The 26,368-nt window shown below is 44.2% G+C and overlaps 1 protein-coding gene across 1 annotated transcript in view; it reads right to left on the bottom strand.

Annotated features, from left to right (window-relative positions):
- RTTN (rotatin) overlaps positions 1-23,831 on the bottom strand; it is an 89,057-nt gene extending 65,226 nt beyond the window's left edge. The window contains exons 1-2 of the mRNA XM_068238351.1: positions 23,735-23,831; positions 14,374-14,439 (exon numbers count right to left, since the gene is read on the bottom strand). Coding sequence (XP_068094452.1) covers positions 14,374-14,404 — 31 coding nt within the window. The 5' untranslated portion in view covers positions 14,405-14,439; positions 23,735-23,831. The remainder of the gene's footprint in view (positions 1-14,373; positions 14,440-23,734) is intronic.
- Between the last annotated feature and the right edge of the window lie 2,537 nt (positions 23,832-26,368).

The raw sequence follows: 26,368 nt of genomic DNA, 5'->3' as shown, positions 1-26,368 counted from the left end.
TTTTGTTTAAAAAACACTTTTCTTTTATTGGTCGGATGAAATATGCTATTTTTTGAGATAGGAATTTTGGGTTTTCATGAGCTGTATGCCAAAATCATCAATAAGAAAAACAATAAAAGGTTTGAACTACTTCAGTTGTGTGTATTTGAATCTAAAATATATGAAAGTCTAATGTTTATCAGTACGTTACAGAAAATAATTAACTTTATCACAATATGCTAATTTTTTGAGAAGATTCTGTATACGGTAATTTTAAATGTAATGATATGTGTTTATGTGCGACTTGAAAGAGGCCTTACTTCAAAAAAGAGATTAGAATAGGAAGGAAAGAGTAAGGCAGAAGTGAAAATCAGTTAGCCAGTGAAAAGAGTGAGTGATAACAGAAGAAAAGTGAGAAACGGTGAGAAACGGTGAAGAGGAGAAGAAAAAAAAAAAAAAGGGGGAAATAGCATGCTTGCCAAATCGAGAGGAAAACAAGAGAAAGCTGAAATAGGTTTGTGGGTAATCTTTGTTGCAGTTATTGGCTAACTTAAAAGAACAAGAGCAAGCTAGCCCCCCGGCTGCACAGGCCCCACTGGGCACCAACCCTGAAAACAGGACTGAAGCCCGACTAAGGCCACACAGCCGAAAGCCCGCCCACCCCCACTACCCCAAGCCAACCAACAAATGGTATCGTCCTGATTCAAAACCTCCTGTTTCAGTTACTTTTTGTATCCCAGACATTTTTTGTATTTTCCCCATCTAGCAGTAGCAGGACAGTGGTAGTTTGTTTCTATATCTAAGAATCCGGAGCATCTGTTTTGCTGTTCCTTAACATCTGGTACCATTTTACTTCCCCATTTCTCATTGATTACTTTTTTAGCTGCCAGGTTACAGATATAGGAGTAGATCCTGATCTACGGTAAGATGTTCACTAATCTCAACATCTAGGAGGTCCATATAGTTCTTTAAAGAGGAACTCCAGTGAAAATAATGTAATAAAAAGTGTTTCATTTTTTACAATAATTATGTATAACTGATTTAGTCAGTGTTTGCTCATTGTAAAATATTTTAAATCCCTGATTTATATTCTGACATTTATCATATGGTGACATTTTTACTGCTGACAAGTGATGTAGCTGCTGTTTGCTGTTTTGGCTGTTGGAAACAGCTGTAAACAGCTATTTCCCACAATGCAACAGGGTTCACAGACAGGAAACTGCCAAAAGTATGTACTCAGAATTTCTTTGTGGGAGGGGTTTCACCACAATATCAGCCGTACAGCGCTCCCTGATGGTATGTTTGTGAAAAGGAATATATTTCTCATGTAAAAGCAGGTATCAGCTACTGATTGGGATAAATTCTTGGTCGGAGTTTGTCTTTAAGCAAAACCCTCACATGCACCCCGGTTCAGTACCATCTCGACATTATTCCAAAAACTCTGTAGAGACTGGCAAGACCACCAAATATATGACTGCCATCGACATAAGGGTTTGGTTGTGCAGTCACTCACATAACCGCCATTTACATCAGGCTGGCTTTACATCTAGCAAATACTGTGTCAAGTTTGGAAGAGCTTCACTTACAAGAGAATCTGTATTGTTAAAAAAAAATAAAAATCAAATAAATAAATAAATAGCACAAAAGTAAACATACCAGTGTGTTAGGGGACATCTCTTATTCCCCTCACTCCCCGCCACATTAAAAGTAGTCAAAAACAGTTTTAAAAAGTTTGTTTATAAACAAACAAAATGGCCACCAAAACAGGAAGTAGGTTGATGTACAGTATGTCCACACATAGAAAATACATCCATACTCAAGCAGGCTGTATACAGCTTTCCTTTTGAATCTCAAGAGATCATTTGTGTGTTTCTTTCCCCCTGCAGCTCTTACCCACTGAAGAGTTACAGGCTGATTGTTTCTTCCTGCAGACAGCTCTGCCCGTGTCTGTAATTCCTCAGTATGTGACTCCTTTCACAACAGAGGATTTATCCAGCTTGTAAAAGATAAGAGAGCAGAGAAAAGCTGGCTAATGTAAATAACACACACACACAAATACGGGAGTGTGCATAGAGGGGCCTGGAGGGGGGGCGTGCATACCATATCAACACTAAAGATTTGACAGCCTTCCAGACATAGGGCGACAAGTCCGACAGGGGAAAGGATACATTGATTTATTACAGAGGCGGTGATAGTAGAAAGTGCTGCAGTAAGCCAGAGCACATTAGAATAGGTTTAGGAACTTGTAGGATGGTAGAAAACAGGATGCATTTTTTGTTACAGAGTCTCTTTAAAAGCCAATGTAAATTCAAAACTGCTAAACAGACAGTAGGGATGGGGTGGTGAGTGATTCACTGCCTGCTCACCTTACCTCCCAGAAGAGTAATTTTTGATAGTAGCCATACCTGTCTGTCTGTCATACTGGAGCTCTGACCTAGACTCTGTTCCTGCTGGTCAACGCTTCAATCCATTACCACTAGTCGGCACTGCAGCTGGACTTTTTGTTTAGTAAATGGCCTCCAGTATCGCACAGCATTCTGCTGTAAAACTGTGGAAATCCTGGATGACTTAACTGGTGTGCTGATTTGTAATCCCTTTGGAGATGTTTAAGTTCAGAGAAGGGAGGTCATCCCTCTCAGACTCCGCAAAGGAGGGAAATGGTCAGCCTTTCACTTCTGAAGCAGACAAAGGAAAGGGTGGCAGTGTTTGGACACGGTAGCTCTCCAGATCTACCAAGGACAGCCACACTGTCACTGGGAAACCACAAGAAGCAGGGACAATAATATTTGCTACCATCCATAATAAGTAATTTAATGGAAGTTTATATTATCCCGTATGTCCCGAGGATCATGAAATACACGTGAAACAGTTGTCAAAAAGGGGCAGTCTGTCTGTACCCGTTTGCTTCACGTCTCAATAAGATAAGTTGACTGCAAAGAGCTGGAGTAAATATATTTTTTTTACTGGATAATGTTAAAATATGATTTCTTAATATCTGGGAGCAGAGGTGGACAATGATAAAAGATTTGCTTGGACAAGGGCTTTCAAGTTTTTGTTGTTGTTGTTCTTTAGCACAAGAGGCTCTGGTATAGCTCACATGCTGTAGCTCCTTCCCCTTGCACACACAATGTCTAACATTGGACCTATGCAGGAAAAGGCCAATGTTAGACAAAGTCCAACATAGGAGCAGAAAGTGTTAATCATCTAGCAGGGTTGACTGGTCTATTCTCAAGCTGAAGTATTGTTTAGGCAGATATGTACAAACATAATATGAATGCTGTAATTGCTGGTACAGTTAAAGCATTGCTAATTGAGCGGTTGTCATTGTGATCTTTTGGCTTCAGACTTACAGCAAGCATGCAGCTGATTATCACCTGCATGTACTTTCTGTGATAGTGACTTAAAGCACAACTGAAGTGAGAAGGATATTGAGGCTGTCATATTTATTTCCTTTTAAACAATGCCAGTTGTCTGGCAGCCCTGTTGATCTGTGGGGCTGCAGTAGTGTCTGAATCACACCAGAAACAAGCATGCAGCCAATCTTGTCAGATCTGACAGTGTCAGAAACACATGATCTGCTGCATGTTTGTTCAGGGACTCAAGCGGCCCATACACCTAACGATTTTCCCGCCGACATACAGCAGATTCGATCACTGTGATCGAATCACTGTGAAATCATTGCGCAAACGCTGACCGAACAATTGATTTCCGTCCGAAATTGATTGTTCCCGTCGATCCGCCCGTGCTGAAGATTTCCCTTGATCGCCAGGGGGTCGAGAGTGCGTCGATAGCGGCGGTCGAATGTCCAACGACCGACGCTGGCAGCAATACATTACATGTTCCGCCGCTGCTCCTTCTCTGCTGGGTTCCGGCAGGCTTCACTTCTTGTCCCGATAGGAAGTTTGAACAGTAGAGCACCCTCTACAGTTTAAACTTCCCCAGACAGGAAGTGAAGCTGGAGCCGAGAAGAAGACAGCGGAGACCGGGGGACTTGCGCCGGCCGGACCAGGTAATGTATGTAGGGGGGCGGTGGCAGCTTCACAGATGGTGAATAGATTTCATGCTGAAATCGATTCACAATCTGTTTGCAGTAAAGGCAGTAAAGGCAGCCATACGATCCCTCTCTGATCAGATTCGATCAGAGAGGGATCTATCGGTTGGTCGATCTGATGGCAAATCAGCCAGTTTATGGCCACCTTAAGGCTAAAAGTATTAGAGGCAGAGGATCAGCAACCAGGCAACTGGTATTGTTTATAAGGAAATAAATATGTCAGCCTCCATATCCCTCTCACGTCAGTTGTCCTTTAACCGGTTCAGCACCGCAGTCCGAAAATCACATGCATCCGAGCAACGTTCACCTCCCATTCATTCGCCTATAACTTTATTGCTACTTATCACAATGAATTGATCTTTATCTTGTTTTTTCCGCCACTAATTAGGCTTTCTTTGGGTAGTACATTTTGCTAAGAATTATTTTTTTCTAAATCTATTTTAACAGGAAGATTAAGAAAGAAATGAAAAAAATTCATTATTTCTCAGTTTTTGGCCATTATAGTTTGAAATTAATATCCGCTACCGTAATTAAAACTCATGTATTTTATTTGCCCATCTGTCCCGGTTATTACACCGTTTAATCGATGTCCCTATCACAATTTATGGTACCGATATTTCATTTAGAAATAAAGGTGCATTTTTTTCAATTTGCGTCCATCACTATTTATAAGCTTATAATTTTAAATAATATAATAACATATTCTCTTGACATGCATATTTAAAAAGTTCAGACCCTTGGGTAACTATGTTGTTTTTGTTTTTTTTTAACGTGTTTTGGTTTCTGGACGTAGAAACTACGTCCAGAAACCATGTGCGCTGCCGCGCGCCCCCGCGGCCGATCGCGCGCGTGCACGCGCACTCCCGGCCGCGGATTCGGTAGTCAGGGAATCAATGTATCGGACTATGAAGTCCGATCACTGATTCCTCTCCCCCGCTGAAAAAGCGACAGCTTCTCTCGGAAGCTGCGCCTTTTCTGGCCATTCACTTCCTGATGCGCCACTCTAAGCGTGTGTTACGCTTAGAGTGACGTCATGTAAACAAACTCATGGCCGCCATCTTGTGGCCAAAAAGTAATACTACTCCTGAAAATAAAAATGAATTAAAATCAACACACATTTACATTATAAATCTATTGTTTACCCCCCACCCTCCCAAAACTACCCAAATAAAATGTTTACTATAAATAAAAAAAACCATTACAATTAAAAAAAAAAAAAACATGTAAATATTTACCTAAGGGTCTAAACTTTTTAAATATCAATGTAAAGATGAAATATTTCTATATTTTTTTTATTTTAAACTTGTTAATAGTGATGGATGCAAAATGAAAAAAATGCACCTTTATTTCCAAATAAAATATTGTCGCCATACATTGTGATAGGGACATAATTTTAATGGTGTAATAACCGGGACATATGGGCATATACAATACGTGAGTTTTAATTATGGAGGCATGTATTATTTTAAAACTATAATGGCTGAAAACTGAGAAATAATGAATTTTTCCATTTTTTTCTTATTTTTCCTGTTAAAATGCGTTTACAGTAAAGTGGCTCTTAGCAAAATGTACCCCCCAAAGAAAGCCTAATTGGTGGCGGAAAAAACAAGATATAGATCAGTTCATTGTGATAAGTAGTGATAAAGTTATAGGCTAATGAATGGGAGGTGAACATTTCTCTCGTGAAAACCACAGAACCTGAATGGGTTAAATTGTATTTTATATTTTATTTTTTTATAAAAAAAAAAGTGTATGTGGGTAATTTTTGGTGTGGGAGGGAAACTGCTAATTTTAAATGTAAAATAATATTTTTTTTATTAAAAATGTATGTGGGTGCAGTTTACTATTTGGCCACAAGATGGCCACAGTGAAAAAAGTCCTGGATGTGAACGATCTCGCATCCAGGAACTAAAATGCTGGGGAGAAGTTTCCTGGGGGCAGAAATACCGCGCTCTCTGGAGAGAAAGCGTCGGTATTTCTGCGGAGAACTTAGATCGGTGAATGGGAAATATATTCCCATTCACTGATCGGGGGGCTAGCGGCGGGCAGCGGGAGCGCGCCCGATCGCGCGCACCAGCCGGTGGCAGCAGCACCTATCTGGACGAGGAAGCTCGTCCGGATAGGCCGAACTGGTTAAAATGTTCAGGCTAGAGGAAAACCTTGACAGCTAGGCAAATCAATTTTTTTTTAAAGTAATCAATAGCCACTTTCATAGTGTCTCTGTATAGGGCCAATTTAATACTGCGTTTACCCTTTAAGGCAAACTTTGCTTCAAGGGAAAGTAAAAAGAAAAAAAAAGTAACGGAAGAAATGTGATCAGGGTATGGGCAACTTTAGTGTGAATATTTTCCTTGACTTGTTTGAACAAAAGAAGCTGAACTTAAGCAATGAGCAGCAAAAACACATAAAACCGAACATATTCATACATGTACAATATGCCCACAATATTGTATTGGCCGCTGGAAACAAACTCAATCCTGTGGGTGACTAGCAAAGCCCCAGTGCTGTAAAGGTGAGTCATTGGGCAACAGTTGAGCATTGTATTCTGCGTCTCTAAAGACTGGAGAAGGGAAATTAGTGCCAAGAACGATGGTGCGGCTTCCACAGGCAAGGTGAGGGAAACAATGGACTCTGTTCCAGATTTTTGCCACAGGCTTAACGCAGCAGGGAAGTTACCACCACACCATGTTTGTGGAAATGCACTCAACAGATCATCAAATCAGGTCAAACTTTCCTCAAAGAGAAACGGAAGGAAAAACCTGTGGTGTCCTCAAAGCGGGGATTCCCACAGAAAGCTAAACGAGAAAAAGTTTAGGGTCTCAAAATAACTTAGCAAGAGCCCTGACCTAAACATACTGAAAAAGTGTTAAATGACCTGGATATTGAAATCAAGCAATAACCACCAACCAATTTCACATACCCTGAAAAATTATGTGAAGAGGAGGAGGAGGGGGTGCATGTGTGTGTCCCTTCCCCCGTTGAATTATTGCCATATCATCTTTCAATTAGCTGTTATACGTTGCAGTAAGTAGATACAACAGGTGAAAAAAAAGTGTGTGTGTCTTTATTCCAGGCTGTAAAGTAAGAAACGTTAAATTTTTGGATGGGGTGTCTTCACCGTAAGGCTACTCTCCCACCAAGACGTTGCGTTTTAGGGGACGTTATGGTCACATAACGTGCCCGTAGCGCAATTTATGGTGGTGTTGAAGTTGGACGTCAGATTGAGCTGCATTATGCAGCTCTCAAAGCAGCCGTTCCAGGTTAGTGATGGGAAGTCCGGATCTTTTTAAGGATTCGGATCATTTGAATCGGATCATTGAAAAGATCCGGATCTTTGAACCAAATCATTTGAATCATTTTACTAGGGAAGCAGACTGGGTGAAATGACTAGCAGGACAGGACTTTCCCTGCACTGTACAGTCTGTATGTTCCTGTTTCTTCCAGACAGACATCCACTGTGAACCAAATCTTTCATTGTGATGATCCGGATGATTCGACTCACAAAAAAGATCCGGATCAAATGAACGATTCGTTCATGATCCGGACAACACTACAGTCCTACCACGAGTCTCTGCAGTGCAGTGAATATTATTTAGCCATGTGGCTGGCCGCAGAGGAGGAGGGGAGACCTCCTCCTCCAACATTACTGAGCATGTGCAAGCAGTCTAACGCTGCTTAGCCCAGTATAACGTACAGCATGCAGCACTTTGATTAAACGTGCTGCGTTACTATGTAACGCAACGTGGGCACTGTGAACAGCACAATTGATTTTACACTGCTGTGAGTCAGGCTGCGTTACTGGCTGCTGTAATGTGGGACTTTAACGTCCCACTGTGAAACCAGCCTTAAGCTATACACACCATGGAGTGCATTTTTATATTTATGTTTTTGCATGTTGTACCGAGATGTGTTGGAGGGAAGCCTCCTGTGGGGAAACCATGCTTAATTCCTTCAATTTCTTATGAACCGCAATTTTGCACTACTTTAATGGAGTAGACAAAAATGCAATGGACATATATGAAAAAAGATGATACAAAAGCATGGAACAGAGAGGCATGTCTAGTAAGTATCGGCAATCCATGTGCTCATCACAAAAAAAAAAATAAAAAAACTGTAAAAGATGCCTACACATGCATATAAGTTGTACTTTTGTCCCAGGAAAAGAAAAAAAAAATGACTTTTTACCTATGTAGATGTCACTTACAATAGACAAGACACAGAACATTTAAATCGCGCTTTATTCTTGGCGGACACAAAGCTGCAACAGATAAAGTGCATTCAATAGACAGTAGCAGTAGTTAGGGAGTCTTGCCCAAGAACTCCTTACTGAATAGGAGCAGGCTTACTGAACAGGAGGAGATTCAAACCCTGGTCTCCTGTGTCAGAAATACAGCCCTTAAAGCGGAATGAAACCCAGCATTTCTTCTTTGCTCGAATAGATTACTTACAGCATATTACATACAACCAGCATTTTTTTTTTTTTTTTTTTTTTACTAGAACAGCATTCAAAGGGGTACACAAAAGAATTAGCAGTTCACTGCCAGCAAAGCTGGACCCATCTGAAGTTGTAGATAATGTTATCTCGTATTTAATTGTATCAAGCGAGGAATGTAAATAAACACTTCTCTGACACTGTCGGCATTGGGCTCCGCCCACCCGCGACGTTGACCCGCCGGCGGGTTGTTAACCCTGCGATCGCCGCTACAAAGTGTATTATACAGGCTGCCTCCTGCCCCGGTCTTCCCAGTGATCGAGGGACCACCAGGGCAGGTTGCAGCCCCCCTAGTCAGCACACAAGCACACTGATTCTGCCCTCCCTGATCACCCACAGCACCCCTCAGACCCCTGTTTGCACCCAAGCACCCCCTAATCACCCATCAATCACTCCCTGTCACTATCTGTCAATGCTATTTTTTAGATCAGGTCTTAAACCGCTTCCTGGGGGCTCCTGATCAACCGACCCCCCCCCCCCCCCTTTACCGTTAGATCCTTCCCAGAACCCCTCCCCCCATGTGTACTGTATACATCTAACCTTCCCTGTAATCACCCACTGATCACCTGTCACTGCCACCCATCAGATCAGACCGTAACCTGCCCCCTTGTGGGCACCTGATCAACCGCCCACACCCTCAGATTGCCCGCAGACCCACCCTCAAATCATCTCCAAAAGTGCATGGTTTACATCTGCTCTCCCCTCTAATCACCCATCAATCACCACCTGTCACTGCTACCCATCAGATCAGACCCTAATCTGCCCCTTGCAGGCACCCAATCAAACGCCCACACCCTCAAATAGCCCCCCAGACCCCTCTGATCAACTCACCAGTGCATTGCTTGCATGGATTCTCCCCTGTAATCACCTATCAATCACCCCGTCACCCCCGGTAACTGCTACCCATCAGTTCAGGCCCTAATCTGCCCCCCTGTGGGCTTCTGATCACCCGGCCAAACCCTCACCCGCCCCACCGCAGTGACAGAATTTTTATTTTCTGATCACTGCTGGTACGACTTAATTGTGGCTGAGACCAACCGTTATGCCACACAATACGCAATTGCCAATCCAAGAAGCTACTATGCCCAGCCTTTTCAGTGGAAACCACTCCAAGTTTCCGAACATAACATTTTTTGAGGTCTTCTCCTTAACATGGGTCTAGTCAAAAAGAATGTATTGCGGTCTTATTGGTCTACGCACCCAATACATCACATGCCTATGTTCTCTGCTGCCATGTCCAGGTCACGATTTGAGAACATCCTGTGCTTCCTGCACTTCAGTGCCACTACAACCTGTCATATAAGAGGCCACCCTGCTTATGACTGGTTCCACAAAATTCGGCCCCTCATAGACCACCTGTCATCAAAATTTGCAGATGCTTATACCCCTGAACAGTCATTTTGAGGCATTTGGTTTCTAGACTACTCCTCATGGTTTTGGGCCCCTAAAATGCCAGGGCCGTATAGGAACCCCACAAGTGACCCCATTTTAGAAAGAAGACTCCCCAAGGTATTCCGTTAGGTGTATGATGAGTTCCTAGAAGATTTTATTTTTTGTCAAAAGTTAGCGGAAATTGATTTCTATTGTTTTTTTTTCCACAAAGTGTCATTTTCCACTAACTTGTGACAAAAAATAAATTCTTCTATGAACTCACCATACACCTAACGAAATACCTTGGGGTGTCTTCTTTCTAAAATGGGGGCACTTGTGGGGTTCCTATACTGCCCTGGCATTTTAGGGGCCCTAAACCGTGAGGAGTAGTCTAGAAACCAAATGCCTCAAAATGACCTGTGAATAGGACGTTGGGCCCCTTAGCGCACCTAGGCTGCAAATAAGTGCCGCCGTTCTCAGGAGAAGTAGCATAACGTGTTTGGGGGTGTATTTTTACATATACCCATGCTAGGTGGGAGAAATATCTCTGTAAATGACTTTTTTTTTTTTTTTTAAACACACAATTGTCCATTTACAGAGATATTTCTCCCATCCAGCATGGGTATGTGTAAAAATACACCCCAAAACACATTACACTACTTCTCCTGAGTACGGCGATACCACGTGTGACACTTTTTTGCAGCCTAGGTGCGCTAAGGGGCCCAACGTCCTATGAGCACCTTTAGGCTTTACAGGGGTGCTTACAATTTACCCCCCAAAATGCCAGGACATTAAACACACCCCACAAATGACCTCATTTTGGAAAGTAGACATCCCAAAGTATTCAGAGAGGGGCATGGTGAGTCCGTGGCAGATTTCTTTTTTGTTTGTCACAAGTTAGCAGAAATGGAAACTTTTTTTATCACAAAGTGTCACTTTCCGCTAACTTGTGACAAAAAATAAAATCTATGAACTCACCATACTTCTTAGTTAATACTTTGGGATGTCTTCTTTCCAAAATGGGGTCATTTGGGGGGTATTTATACTATCCTGGAATTCTAGCACCTCATGAAACCTGACAGGTGCTCAGAAAAGTCAGAAATTCTTCAAAATGGGAAAATTCACTTTTTGCACCATAGTTTGTAAACGCTATAACTTTTACCCAAATCAATAAATATACACTTATTGGACTTTTTTTTTTATCAAAGACGTGTAGCACAATAAATTTGGACAAAAATGTATATAGAAATTTTACTTTATTTGAAAAATGTTAGCATAAAGTAAAAAAAAAATAAATCATTTTTTTGACAAAGTTCATGTCTTTTTTGATGAATATAATAAAATCTAAAAAATCACAGCAGCAATTAAATAGCACCAAAAGAAAGCTGTATTAGGGACAAGAAAAGGAGGTAAAATTCATTTAGCTGGTAGGTTGTATGACCAAGCAATAAACTGTTAAAGCTGCAGTGGTCTGAATGGAAAAAAAAAAAAAAGTGTCTGGTCCTTAACCTATTTTAGTTCCTGGACGTGGTCCAGGAACCATGCGCGCTCCCGGCCCGCGGTTTGTTAGCCAGGCAATCAGTGAATCGGGCTATGGTGCCCGATCACGGATTCCTCTCCCCCACTGAAAAAGCGACAGCTTCTCTCGGAAGCTTAGCTTTTTCTGGCTGTTGCCTCCTCCATGCGTCTCTCTAAGCATATGTTACGCTTAGAGTGACGCCATGTAAACAAACTCATGGCCGCCATCTTGTGGCCAAAAAGTAAAACTACAACTAAAAGTAAAAAAAAAAAAAAAAAAAAAAACTAAACACACATTTACATTATAAAACTATTGTTTACATCCCACCCTCCCAAAAATACCCAAATAAAATGTTTAATATATAAAAAAAAAAAAACATGTAAATATTTACCTAAGGGTCTAAACTTTTTAAATATCAATGTAAAGATGAAATATTTCTATATTTTTTTTTTATTTTAAACTTGTAAATAGTGATAGATGCAAAACGGAAAAAAATGCACCTTTATTTCCAAATAAAATATTGTCGCCATACATTGTGATAGGGACATAATTTTAACGGTGTAATAACCAGGACATATGGGCAAATACAATACGTGAGTTTTAATTATGGAGGCATGTATTATTTTAAAACTATAATGGCTAAAACCTGAGAAATCATTTTTTCCATTTTTTTTCTTATTCTTCCTGTTAAAATGCATTTACAGTAAAGTGGCTCTTAGAAAAATGTACCCCCCAAAGAAAGCCTAATTGGTGGCGGAAAAAACAAGACATAGATCAGTTCATTGTGATAAGTGGTGATAAAGTTACAGGCTAATCAATGGGAGGTGAACATTGCTCAAGTGAAAACGACGGAACGCGAAAGAGAGTCTGAAGCCATATTAAAAATGGCTTTTTACCTTATATTCAGCAGGGGCATGTTTGCCCGGGGAGCGCTTCCGTGTGAGGCAGGGCTATGAGCTGCAGCCCTGCCTCACACGCGTCTGTCAGCGGTGGATCTCTGCCTCACCCCGCCCCTCTCAGTCTTCCTTCACTGAGAGGGGCGGGGGAGAGGCGGAGATCCGCCGCTGACAGACGCATGTGAGGCAGGGCTGCAGCTCATAGCCCTGCCTCACACGGAAGCGCACAGGGGCAGCAAAATCCACGACCAAGAAAGTCGTGGATTTTGCAGGGGGGGTTGGAGGGTAAAGACCCCTCGTTATGCCACAGGATAGCTGCGTTTTAGCAGGGGAAAACATGAATATAAGCTAAAAAGCCATTTTTAATATGGCTTCAGACTCTCTTTAAGGGGTTTTATGACTGCAGTCCTTAAGTGGTTAAAGGGAAATAAATATGGCATCCTCCATATCACTCTCACTTTAGGTTCACTTAAAAGTACTACTTTTGCAAAACACTAAAATGTAAAATACAGGTGCACCCAAACATTGAAAAATAGAAGTTTGCTTTCTTAAAACAGAAGGTATTTGCGATCATTCAGGTTGGAGTGAGCATATGATGTCTCCCACGATGCACCACTGCTAATCTAACATTGATGAGGCAAATTTATTCCAGAGCAAAGTGCACTGAATTACTTTTTTTTTCCAAATTAGCTACCGTTTACAGTAGGTAGTATCAATCTGGCAGCTCTGAACCTCTGACTTAAAGGAAACCTGAAGCGAGGAAAATTATTTAAAATAAACACGACGTAGCTGCAAATGAATATTACATACTAACCTCACCGGCAGTTCCTCTCAGAGGCTCACCATTTTCTTCTTACAGTGATCCCTTCCAGGTCTGACAATATTTTGTCAGGACTGAAACATACCAGTTGCTGTCAGTTATATATCTGCAGCTGTCAGTTACAACTGAATGTGCAAGGTAATGTCCATGTTTCCATATGGCTCAAGTGGGCGATATTACAGTTTAACAGTGTGCTGACCAGGAAGCTGTTATGTGGTAATGGCCATTTTTAAAATGGAGGACGGAGAAATCCATTGATCACAGCTGACAATTGGGACACAGGAGAGGAGAAAGAGATTGAGTAGTAGACTACACAGAAGGTAAGTATGACATGTGTATGGTTATTTTGACTGTTTATTTTCAGTTCAGGTTCTCCTTAACCCTGATCAGGTCTGATCTGGTTTCCAATCATTTTTCTGATCGATTTGTATAAAAGTGATCGGAAATCTCATCGGATCTGTCGGAAATTATCTATCGACCCATCTATCTGGTGGGAAATTGCATGGTGTGTACCAGGCATTATGCCTCGTTCACATCATGATGACCTTCCATGTGCATTTGGAAGCGCGTATGATGTGCGACACGCAAGAATGGCAGGACAGCCCTTCTGCCGTTCACATCATAGGCGCTATGATGCACTTGTGTACTGCTGCATGCATTCTGCTAGCAAGCGGAGAGCTGACTCATTCACTGTAATAAATGGGATCAGCAGCACAGCGTGTAGCGGCGCAGATGGCATGCGAACGTGCACGTTACGATCACACAGCCATCTGCGCGTCATGATGTGGATGAGCCCTCTCAGGTTTTGGACTGTTCTATCTCCATATAGGAAATTCTGAGGGCTCCCTGTATGATCAGATTAACAGTATCTACCGGCAGTGGCTGATAGTGTATACCCCACCGAGGCAAATCTATACTTACCTGGGGCTTTTCCCAGGCCATAGAAGTCATTTGTGTCCCTTGCCACAGCTACGGTCTTCTCCACGGGCCTTGCTGGTAGCCTCTAAGGATCGCCGACTCCCACCCCCCCCCCCCCCCCCCCCCCATGGATAGGTGTCTTCTGGGAATCTGCAGACACGAGCCTGCTCTGCGAAACAAGCCCATGTCCTCGTGAGCATACTGCGCATGCCTTTCCCTCATCACCCAATATTGTTCCTTATGAGGAAACCTCACAGCAAGCCTGCCTCCTCCTGTCTTCAAATGTGACTTCAGCCCCAAGGAAAAAATAAAATCTTAATATATTACCAAGTTTGTGCACCAGCGAAGAAAGATCCATGGTGGCCTATCAATCCTTGCTTCTGTTCTCTTTTTCTGCCGAAACACACAAAGAAGAGCATTATAAAAAAAATGTGCAATATGAAACATTAAGCCTCGGCAATAAACAATTCTGGTGTGAGAGCAAAAAAAAAAAGCTGCTACGGTTATTTAAATATTCTTTGACAGTTTCTGTATAAATCACTTCTGTTATGAAATCTGCTAACAAAACAGTGGACACAATATTATACTTGCTTCAAAGTTCTGTTGTGTGAAAAGAGTTTTAGCTCCTAATTACTTTCAGAACTGTCACTGCATTTGAAGTCTCTTACTGGATACATAATGCACTGATTCATTAATCTTTGTAAAAAATAATACATAAGAGAACACTGCCTATGTCTCACTATTATTGGTACTATATGTACCCATCATTCATTTCACCATCAGTGTTCCCCCAATAATTTTTTTCCAGCCGGGTGGCATGAAAAAGTAGCCGGGTGGGGTGCGAGGGGGGAATGCAGGATCGGTGCAACTCTGCTTACAGAGGAGGGTGAGGTGGTGAGCGGATGACAGCCGGGTGCTCACCAACATTAGCCAGGTGAAGCACCCGTCTAAAAGAGCATGGGGAGAACACTGGACATGGGTGTTATAGTTGCATTTCATACTAGGGTAATTATTGCATTTAATATGGGGGTTGATTTCACATTTCATACAGGGGTGATGCATTTTATAAAGGGAGGGGGGTGATTTTTTGCATTTCATATATTATTTGCTGCTGGGATCAAGGGGTATTGCAGATAGTAAACAGGGGTCAGTATCATACTAAATGATCTGCAATACCCCTCAACCCCAGCAGCAAATAACATGCATGTAAAGGTGCAAGAATCACCCCCACACACTGTGCTTTCAAGCCAACAACACAGGATCTATGTTCCACATTTACTTTTTTTGCAGCAGTGGGCAACTTTTTACAGACTTTGCCCAACCAGCACAGCCAGGGCTGGATTTGTAATTTTTTACTGCCCTAAGTCAACTTTTCACAACTGATCTCTGGCAGATTCAATCACTGTGATAGAATCTGCCAGATGCTGAAAATCAGGTAATGTATGGGCACTTTACATCTTATGAGCTACCAAGCAGGCAGGCTGAGAAAAACAGCATTATCAGGAGCAGCCTCCATCCCCAGCAAGTCAGCTAATCTAAATTGCAGCTGACTGCAGTCATCGTTTGTTTTCCCAGGCCCCCTAGCTATAGAGCCCTGTATACTCTCTGCAGACTCTGCACTATATCAGATAAAAAGTGCATTAGCAGAGGTCTCATACCAGTGGAAGGGCAATAATCAGTTAACGTACAAGTTCTCACCCCAGTCTAAGGTCACACAGGACTAGCATGCCTGCTCACATGTGTATCCTGGCCGCCTCCGCTAGCTGAGCTGCCTGCAAGTTACCACAAGTGAATAAGGCCTCGATTCATAAACAGCAGTGCAATAACAAAAATCTTGTCGGGAAAATACCGCACTCGGTATTTTCCCGGTCTGTGTGCTAATTCATAAAGATTTCCCCAGCTGCCCTTGGAGGTCGGTAAATTACCGCAGCCCATTGAGCGGTAGAGTAGAGCAGTGTCCCGATTCCCTCTTTGCCCTGCAGAAATGAATCACACAGACGGCTCTCTCTGGCTCTCCCACTGATGACTCAGACAGATGAGTCACACAGTCTTTCCCTGCCTGCAGAAATTACTCACACAGCCAGCTCTTTCCACTGATGACTCAGACAGATGAGTCACACAGTCTTTCCCTGCCTGCTGAAATGATTCACACAGACGGCTCTCTGGCTCTCTCCACAGATGAATCAAACAGACTTTCGGATCTCTGCACTTTGCATTAATCAGAGCTGCCAGAGCTGTCGGTAACTTGTTAAGACCTCACCAGAGGTGTCGGTAACTACCGCCAGGCTTACCGCATGTTGAAGGCTTTATGAATTGACATTTGCTGACAATTTACTGACATGTGTTGTCGGTAACTGCAGCCAAGTCGGTAATTTAGCTCCCTGGTCGGTAATGTCAGCTTTTCATGCGGTAACAGCCTTTATGAATTGACATTTTGCTAAGTGGTCGGTAAAGTCTGCTGTTTTCAGCATTACCGCATGAGGTAATGCTTTATGAATCGAGGCCTAAGATGCAAACACAGGCAGCCAGCAAAGCGGGGCGGCTGGCTGCAGACTAGAATAGGCTTTCAGTACTCACACATCCCACAGATTTCGGCGTTCTGCCCCTTATAACCCGCGCAGCCAATCACTGTTCAACCTTCAAGCAGGAGGTGACACAGGCAGAGGAGGGCTCCTGCAATGTACAGTGGCGGCTTTCGCTATTGTGTGAGAGCCGAACGCTGATTTATAGCAGGCAATGGAATGTGTCCTGCCTGCAGAATGTTTACAGCACCAGCTTTAGCTAGGTAGGCGGGCGGGCGGGATTTCAAAACAGCCAGGCGGTCCGCCCACTTAAATAGTCCTGGGGAGAACACTGACCATGTTACATGTCAGTTAAGGTACTATTTACAAAGTATAATAAAATGTAACCTCCTTGGCGGTGCATTTCTGTCTGGAATTATGAGTCTAAAGCGGTACATTTTTTCCAAGAATTTTAGGCCTCCAATGCTTAAGTCATAACTCACCAAAGAATGTCAGAATAAAAGCCTGGTAGACATTCTGCATATAAATAAAAGACTGGAACACAAATTTGTTTAATTCATTAAATTTATGAGTAAACTTTAAAAATTGTGAAACCGTACAAATAAGGCAGGTAGAGAGTAGTCAAAATCCCGGCAGAGGTCGGTAACAGTAATTGGCTATAATGTCATCCTGTGCTTGCAAATGAGCTTATCTGCCATCACTGCCATGGCAGTCAGGTGACAGAGGGGAGAGATCAAATTATAACTTCTGATTAGAGACAAATGAGGAGAAATTAGAAACACTAACGTACGTACGCGTGTGTTACTTGTTTTGTGGGCTGCTTTCTCCTTACAGGTCTGTAGGTGGCGCTGTAGATCAAAAATATACAAACAGGGTACAGGCTCTTCAGGACCACTTTACAATTTTGTCCCGCCCCATGACATCATGCCGCACCGACGCTTTGATTGGCCGCCGGGTCCCCGAAAGAAAAGCGGGGCTATGGCATTCCCAGCAGCCAGAGAAGATTGCAGGTAGCGGGGGGGGGGGGGGGGGGGATGAAGGCTGGAGTCCCACAGTACAGCGACGATCGCATGCGGGACTCCAACACTGCTTTTAAGCCAGGGAATCAGCTACCCTGACCTGAGCTCGGACTTACCGCTCGCAGCTCATTTTTCCTTCACCAAGCTCAGGTCGGGGTTACCGCCAGGGAGGTTAATTTATTTTCCCCCATTGTATCATTTTTGTTGCAGGGGAAAATGCTGCCTAACGTGTTGCTAAGGGGGTGCTGATTTATATGTTTTGATTTGTATTTTTATGGGAAAATGCTGCCAGTTATGTGTCTTTTGGGGAAACAATGCTACATGATTTGTATTTTGGTTGGAAATGCAGCAAAATTGTGTATATTTTGGGGGAAACACTGCCTCATTATGTGTATTTTGGGTTGAAATGCTGCTGCATTATATGTATTTTGGAGGAAATGCTGCCGCCTCATTTTTGCACTATTTCTTCCTCGCGGTGCCATTATAGATACGCTCTGTGTATGCTTAACACTCACTTTCTCCTATTTATATCTAACACCAGCCAACCCACATAGACTGTGGAGTACTGATTATTAAATATATATTTTTCTGGATACCATATATGGTGGTTGTGTCATATATATTGGGGAGACAGATCCACCCCGGTCCCCCAATTTTTTATTCTGCTACTACAAATATCATTATCCACCTGGTGGATGGGTGTGTACACCCTTATTTTTCTTCTACAGAGAGCGACTTCTTAGCCTGAGTGGGGACAGGCTTAATATCCCCATATGCGATTGGAGTGGTTGCCTGAGGTCGGCAACCCAGACTTGTGAGTATATCCATATCTGCTATATAAATTGAAGATTACCTTATATCAACAATACTACACTATTGGGGGCTCTCGGTTGTTCTTTCTTTTTGTCTTTCTACACATGGACTTCTAAGACCGGTTTCACACTGGAAACTGGCAGTATGCATCGCGCCTGCCGCATCGCCACAACCAGGCCTGTCTGGCCACCAGCCAAGCAGGAAGTAACGTGCGGGTATGTGTTATAATTTAAGTAGGCCTCAGTTACTTGGCCTGAGTTTTATGTAAAAGGCTTGTCTGCAGTGTATGCCTTTAAAATAAATAGAGGTTTTGTGATGCAGGCAGAGGCATCTCAGGGTCTGCGTGTAGCAGAGGATACACGCAGATACTGAGAACATGTTCCCAAAAGAAGGCCATCGGCCTATTCTGACCTCCACACGTACACCACAGGAACAGTAAACATCAGCCATATTTACTAAACATCCACAGTCCTGCATATAGGTCAAATGCCTCATTGATTATTAATCAAGTAGGTGTGTATGATGACACCACGAGTGGGTCCACCAATAATCTGATCTAGGGGGTGGCGAAGATGATGTCATATTTAACTCTTTCCTAGTCGGTATTAAACCCGGAGTGAGCGATGGAGAGAGCATTCTGCTTCTTCCTTCCGCACTAGCTCGCAAGGCTGACTGGGACCTCTAAGTATGCTCTTTCTTTCTGTAATCTGATATAATGTCTGCTGTACATAGGTAGTCTAGATGTAACATAGAGTAGATACAAGAAGACCTGGGTATCTTCAGTAGGAAGATACTCACGCCGCTGTAACGCAACATGGAAGTCTGCTTTGCCAGGAGATGATAAACTGTATCTATCTGTATTTCTGTTACTTGAATAAATAACGTAAACCTTGAAGAAGCCTGAGGAAGTCTATCTCCTGCTTGCTGTGTGGAGAGTCAAGTGATCTCAATAGTCTGTGAGACGTAACTGTAAGAAGTTACTGGTGTCGAAGCAAGGTGATAAGAACAGTTTATAACAGTATGCAGAATCGTATTGTGAAAATATGCTTCTGCTCATGCATGCCGTGACGTCCACTCTTTTAAAACACCCGAGTTGCCATAGACTGACATGACTTCCGGGCTGACGCAGAACGCCGCGTGTTACCCCACATGGTAATGTAGTTCTGAGCTAGCTTTAAATTAGGCACTTACGGCGCAGCGTACCGCAACGTGGGAAGTATGAACTTCCTAATAGGGTTACATTAGGCTACGGTAGCAAATTGAAAGGGCGCTGTAACGATCGGTGGGCGCAGAGAGTATCTGATTACCGGTGATCTGCAGTATCACCGGAAATACAGATATATACCAGATTATAAGTGAACTGCAGTCTCACCGATAATCCGATATACAAACTAACCTCTGATCACCCGAGTAGAGTGTAGTGTTTGGTGTAACTGTAACACTAAGAGGACAAGGCCTCAATGCAGTAAGGAGTACTGCACAGATTCCTTCCGCAGACCTGAGCTCTCCAAGACGGGAGGAGTCAGACTGACAGTAGGAAGGGATATCTGAAAGTGACCCTCAGGAGGAAGGATCGCTAACAGAGCGAGGAACCGCCTCTAACGGTAAGGTCGGTTCTCGAGGTCGGACAAGCCAGGTCGTACACACACGGACAGATAAAGTACAGGATCAGGAGGCAAAGGCAGAGTCAAAGTAAAGGCAGGGTTCAGCAACGGGGTATCAGAAATATCGGGGTACAAAATCAGGAGGCAGAAGCAGAGTCAAGGAACGAGACGGGGTTCGGCAACAGAGTATCAGAAATATCGAGGTGCAAGATCAGAGTTCAGGAGGATAGTCAAGGCAGGCAAAAGTCATAACAGATAATCACAATCAAACTAGTACTTTAGCTATCAACAGAATCTAGCTTAGTGTAGGATTACAGCTCCAGCTGGTCCCGGCACACTAACGGATCTAACTACGGATCTGGGTGCTCCCACATATGTGAACGCAACGCCAGACAAGGAGCAAGTGAACAACCAGCAGTATATATATTCTAGGACCTTTCCAGGACCTCCCTAATTGCTGGTCCAATGGGAGCAGTGGAATTTGTCAGCTGACCCAGCTGGTCAGCCGACACCCTTCTAACTGCTATTTAAACTCTGCCTCTGTGCTCGCGCGCGTGTAAGTCTGAATCTTGGTGGACTATCAGTCCCAGCCACACCAGTACTGTTTTGCAATGTATCTAATGCGGGGGTCGCCTCTGATGTGGATTCCGCCGTTACCAATGCGGATTCCGCCGCACTGCCCATGCGGCATGCGGCGTTTTTTCCGCGTTGTGACGCCATGCTGGACGCGGAAACAGTCGCCTCACCTCGAGAGACGGCGGCTTTTCCGCGTTTCCTCACAGGCGCCAGTGCGAAAGGTCCCTAACACTAATGGGTGCCATCATAGCAGCTATAACAGTAAATTAGGGCGCCAGATAAATTAACGAGCACCGAGACCCTAGTGCAATCATTTATTGTGAAAAAGTCACCCATCGCAAAAAAAGTTTGCTGCAAACATTGCATCGTAGGTGCGGACTTTCAGGCACACTGATTGGTTCAGGGACCTCATGGTCCCTTGCACCAATCCTTGCCGGGGGGGGGCATAAACCCTTTTTTTATTTTTAACATTAAACATTTTTTTTAAATCAATGAACAGCAGAGACAGTGTTCATTAAAGGACTGGAAGGACACTGATTGGCTAACTTCCCGAGATGGGGGGGATGGGGAATTTAAAAAAAATATTATACATACCTGGGGCTTCATCCAGCTCTCTCCAGGCTTATCGCTCCCTTGCTGCCGCCCTCCTCCGCCACCTGGATCATCTGCAATTCAGCCCCTAAAGTCCTCCGGTCCTCACGGCCAGACTGCACCTGCATCTTCCGGCTCTGACTAAAGCACTTTCAGGGCTGAATTGCAGGCCAACCAGGCAGCGAAGGAAGACAGCAAGAGAGCAGTCAGCCTGGAGGGGGCTGGAGGAAGCCCCAGGTATGTATTTTTCTGTTTCAGGTACACTTTAAGGATCTTACACACTTAACAAATGATGTCACCGTCAGAGCTCAGAAGCCGATCATGCTGTCCTAAAATTTACACTGCCCAGTGTTGCCAACTCATCCCTTTAATTACTGACACATATGAATTATACAGGTTTTGTGGCTAGGTAGATGCAGTTAAAGCACTGATTATGTGCAAACAGCCCCAGAACCTGTATAACTTAGATGTGTCAGTAATTAAAGGGATGAGTTCGCAACACTGACACTGCCCCGCCAGTATGATCCTGTGCTGCGAGATTTCCTAATTTTTTTTATGCTGTGGGTGATTTCTCCACAGCCATGCCTCCTACACTCCCCACATTTTGAGAGTATGAAGATGAACTCCCCACCTCATTTTGAGGGTATAGAGATAGATTTATTTACTTTATCACAGGAACCAGTAGAGTTTGGGGGCTGCACTTTGGCATAGATGTAGTTTGGGAGAGTCCCTTCCATACTTCAAAATTTTGGAAGTTTAAGAGGCATAACTGCATAGATATTTGGTGTAATTGGTTTAAAATTTCCACAGAGCATACGCATTACTCAGTGAGGAAGGCAGTTTTAGGGTAGCACGCGTAGACACTGCGCAGGTGTTCCAACCTTTCAGCATACCCATCTAAAAAGCATATAAATGCTACTGAGCATGTGCAAAGTCATGCAGCCTATGAAATAGCATATAAATGCTACTGAGCATGTGCAAAGTTATGCAGCCTATGAAACCCTATAATACACAGCAGCAGCACTAATCTTGGAACTAGTTATAAGCCCAAGCCCAGTGAGCAGTGGCATAACTAAGGAGCTTGGGGGCCCAGTAGGAGTTTTACATGGAGCCCCAAAACCTGCCAAGGACAGCTGCAACATCAGAGAGGTGTATTCAGAGTAAGGGCCCGTTTCCACTTGTGCGGTGTGAATCGCCGCGGTAAAAATTCACATGCAGATGCGAATTTCGCATGCGGGTGTATGCAAATTTTTATGCGAATTCGTATGAATGACGCTGTATGCGAATTTAACTATGTCAGTGCCTGTGTGCTTTTCCATTGATTTCATGCGAATTTGCATAAAAATTTGCATGAAAATTCATACACTTATGCGGTATGCGAATTCTGATGGCTCTGCCATGCGGATCTTTCACGCGGACAAAAACGCTCAGAAATCCTGACAAGTGGAAACAGTCCCATCCACTTGTATTGGCTATGCGAATTTGCATGCAGCAAACGCATGCAAATTCGCGATAGTGGAAACGGGCCCTAAGGAAGGAGTTTGTTGAGGATTACCACTAGCAATGCACATATAGTGGTGTTCATTACCAGCATAGCACCAATGCAAAGCTAATAACATGGAAGAAGGAGCCCCCCCCCCCCCCCCCCCCGGTGCCCCAGTGCAGTCGCAATCTCTGCATCCCCGATGTTACTCCACTGCCAGTGAGCATGAAAGGGTCCCGGTCTGCAATGTCCACTATCCAAGTGAACACAGAGCTGGAATAAAGTTGTCAGAGCAATGGGAGGCCCAAGCCCGCAGCCCAAAGAGCGAAGCAAACGAGCAAGGGGACATTGATTCAACTTAAAGGGATTCTCTGGGAGGGTTTTGAAAATAAAATCTGACACTTACCTGGGGCTTCTATCAGCCCCCTGTAGCTGTCATGTCCCGCACCATCCTTGTCCGATCACCCGTTCCCCGACGCCGGCCAATTATTTGTCTAACAAGCCGAATAATGCGCGCTCCCACCATCGGTAGCTTACTGCATAGGCGCAGTATGAAGTTTTCTTGTACTGTGCATGCGCAGTAAGTTTCCAATGATGCGCAGGAGCAAGCACGCGCACGGCCGCAGTTGGATGAGATGCCGCGTTACACCAGGGCCGGCGGCAGGGAATGGAAGATCATTGGAGGACGGCACGGGACATTACAGCTGAAAGGGGGGCTGGCAGAAGCCCCAGGTAATTGTCTGTTTTTATTTTCAACCCCTCCCCCCCCCCCCCCCCAGTCCCATAGAATTCCTTTAAAGAGAAATAATCCCTTTAAAGAGAAGAATTGGAGGCACACACATATATAACTTATATCATGCAGAAAAAGGCTTGTAAAGAATCGCCTGTATTTACTGCAAACACAAATGTGATCCCTAAAGCTTCAGCTCAAGTTAGTTCTGCAGCATAGCACAGTGGCCAGTTCACTGTCAGCTAGCAAAGTATAGACTGATCATTCAGCACTACGTGGTTCCGTTACATGAGATGACCTGAGAACAGCTGTGCGGGCGGCGGAAACCAGAGAACACACTCCGTACGTACCTGCTGCCAGGTGTGCGCTAGGAATAGCCGCACTGTATTGTACGGGAAGACATCAGCATCCAGCAATACAACACTTCCCGGCTGATTCTAGGCACGCCCAATCTATCCTTTACAGCCAATCAGAGGTGTGTGTAAGACTGTAAGCCAATTGCCAAGCTGGCCTCCTTGTTTCGCTGTGCTTGAGAGGGAGGCGGTGATTGGCTGAGAGCGTCAGAGCGGACGGTTGACGGAGGCGCTTATGGAGGGAAGTGAGGAGGGAAGATTAGAGGAGCCGCCCACCTTTGCTGTCCATCCATGTACGGGTGCTGCTCAGCTATTATTAAAAGATTGGACTTATTACGCTAAGCAACCCTCTCGCCCCTGACTGTCATCGTATGCATGAGAATTCTCAGGATAATGGGAGTTAAAAAAAAAAATCTATGTGATAATGACAGTTAGCACATTTGAAGTGAACTTGAATGGAAAGTTAGAGTAACAGTTCTATACTTACCTTAGTAGAGGGAAGCTTCTGGATGGTCGAATCTGCTCCCCCATCTTTGGCTCCACTGATGCTCTGTTTCCACTAGAGCAGAGAATGGACTTTTTTGTCTATTCTCTGCTCGAAGCAGAGTGTAAACAGCTTATATGTTTACACACAGGCACAGTGTTGCCAACCTTATGTAAATTACGGACTAAATTAGAGTGACCAGATTTTTGTGGGTCCAACCTGGGGGGGGGGAGGGGCGGCGTGCGTAGTGCGCCGCGGCGAAAAGTGGGAAGGACTGAGGAGCGCGCAGCAACGAAGACTGGGGTGGGGCGCGAAAAATGGGCGTGGCCATGACATTGTATGGGCGGAGCTAATGTAATGATGTAACAGCGAGGCATAAGACAGACGAGACTTTGCATCATGGGTGTGCAGAAACTGTGTGATGCTAATAGTATACCGTAACCACAAAGCAGCAAACATAGCCATCTATGACCATTAAATAATAAATGCAGTAACAGTTACCCCGGACACCAGAAAATAAACGCAATGGGCAACATGTCAGCACAAAATAAATGCAATGCGGGCAACATGTCAGTATAAAATAAATGCAATGCGGGCAACATGTCAGTACAAAATAAACGCAATGCAGGCAAACATGTCAGTACAAAATAAACACAATGCGGGCAAACATGTCAGTACAAAATAAACGCAATGCGGGCAACATGTCAGTACAAAATAAACGCAATGTGGGCAAACATTTCACCAGAAAATTAAAGCAATGCGAGCAAACATTTCACCAGAAAATAAACGCAATGCGGGCAAACATTTCACCAGAAAATAAACGCAATGCGGGCAAACATTTCACCAGAAAATAAACGCAATGCGGGCAAACATGTCAGTACAAAATAAACGCAATGCGGGCAAACATTTCACCAGAAAATTAACGCAATGCGGGCAAACATTTCACCAGAAAATTAACGCAATGCGGGCAAACATTTCACCAGAAAAGAAGCGCAATGCGGGCAAACATTTCACCAGAAAAGAAACGCAATGCGGGCAAACATTTCACCAGAAAAGAAACGCAATGCGGGCAAACATTTCACCAGAAAAGAAACGCAATGCGGGCAAACATTTCACCAGAAAAGAAACGCAATGCGGGCAAACATTTCACCAGAAAAGAAACGCAATGCGGGCAAACATTTCACCAGAAAAGAAACGCAATGCGGGCAAACATTTCACCAGAAAAGAAACGCAATGCGGGCAAACATTTCACCTGGAAAAGAAACCCAATGCGGGCAAACATTTCACCAGAAAAGAAACCCAATGCGGGCAAACATTTCACCTGGAAAAAAAAACGCAATGCGGGCAAACATTTCACCTGGAAAAAAAACGCAATGCGAGCAAACATTTCACCTGGAAAAAAAAACGCATTGTGGGCAAACATTTCACCTGGAAAAGAAACGCAATGCGGGCAAACATTTCACCTGGAAAAAAAAACGCAATGCGGGCAAACATTTCACCTGGAAAAGAAAGCATTTACTCACCTGGCAGAAGTCTCCGGCCTCTGGCGCGCTGCTCCCGGGACCATCTTGCTGCTGATCTTCTCTCCCGCGCTGACAGGGCTACGGCAAGATGGCGCCCGAAGCCCTGTACTGGGGACACAAATAGTCTCCAGTACAGGGCCCCTGCAGCCATCTTGCCGTAGCCCTGCTCGCCTGCCGGTGTCGGAACACCGGAAGACAGTTAGGCTGGAGCGGGGCTGCGGGCAATGAACTGGCACGGCGTCTATACACGCCGCTGCCAGTTCATGAGTATAGAGTGGCCAGAGTCCCCAGGCCGGGACGTCCCGCTGCTGAAAGCGGGACGTTTCCCGGGACCTCATGCTGCCTGGGACAGCGGACCCCGAATCCGGGACGCGTCCCGGGCAATCCGGGACGTCTGGTCACTCTAACTAAATTTACTATCAAAATTAACTCAGTGAATTCCGTAAGGAATTCGGTTGAGTCTGTAAGAACAGGAGGGGTAGCAGTGCAGGAAGGAGGAGAAGGGGGGACGTTCCCCCCCCCCCACACACCTGGGGCTCCCCTTCCTTGCTCCTCCCTCCAGAATTGAGTGGTGTGGCAGGGGAACGCTTCTTATTCCAGGAGCAAGAGGGAGCTCTGTGCGTT

Source organism: Hyperolius riggenbachi, chromosome 5 (assembly GCF_040937935.1).
Source record: "Hyperolius riggenbachi isolate aHypRig1 chromosome 5, aHypRig1.pri, whole genome shotgun sequence".
NCBI classification, from domain to species: domain Eukaryota; kingdom Metazoa; phylum Chordata; class Amphibia; order Anura; family Hyperoliidae; genus Hyperolius; species Hyperolius riggenbachi.
Note: the sequence above shows the minus strand (reverse complement) of the source record. Positions and strands in the feature narration are given on the sequence as shown.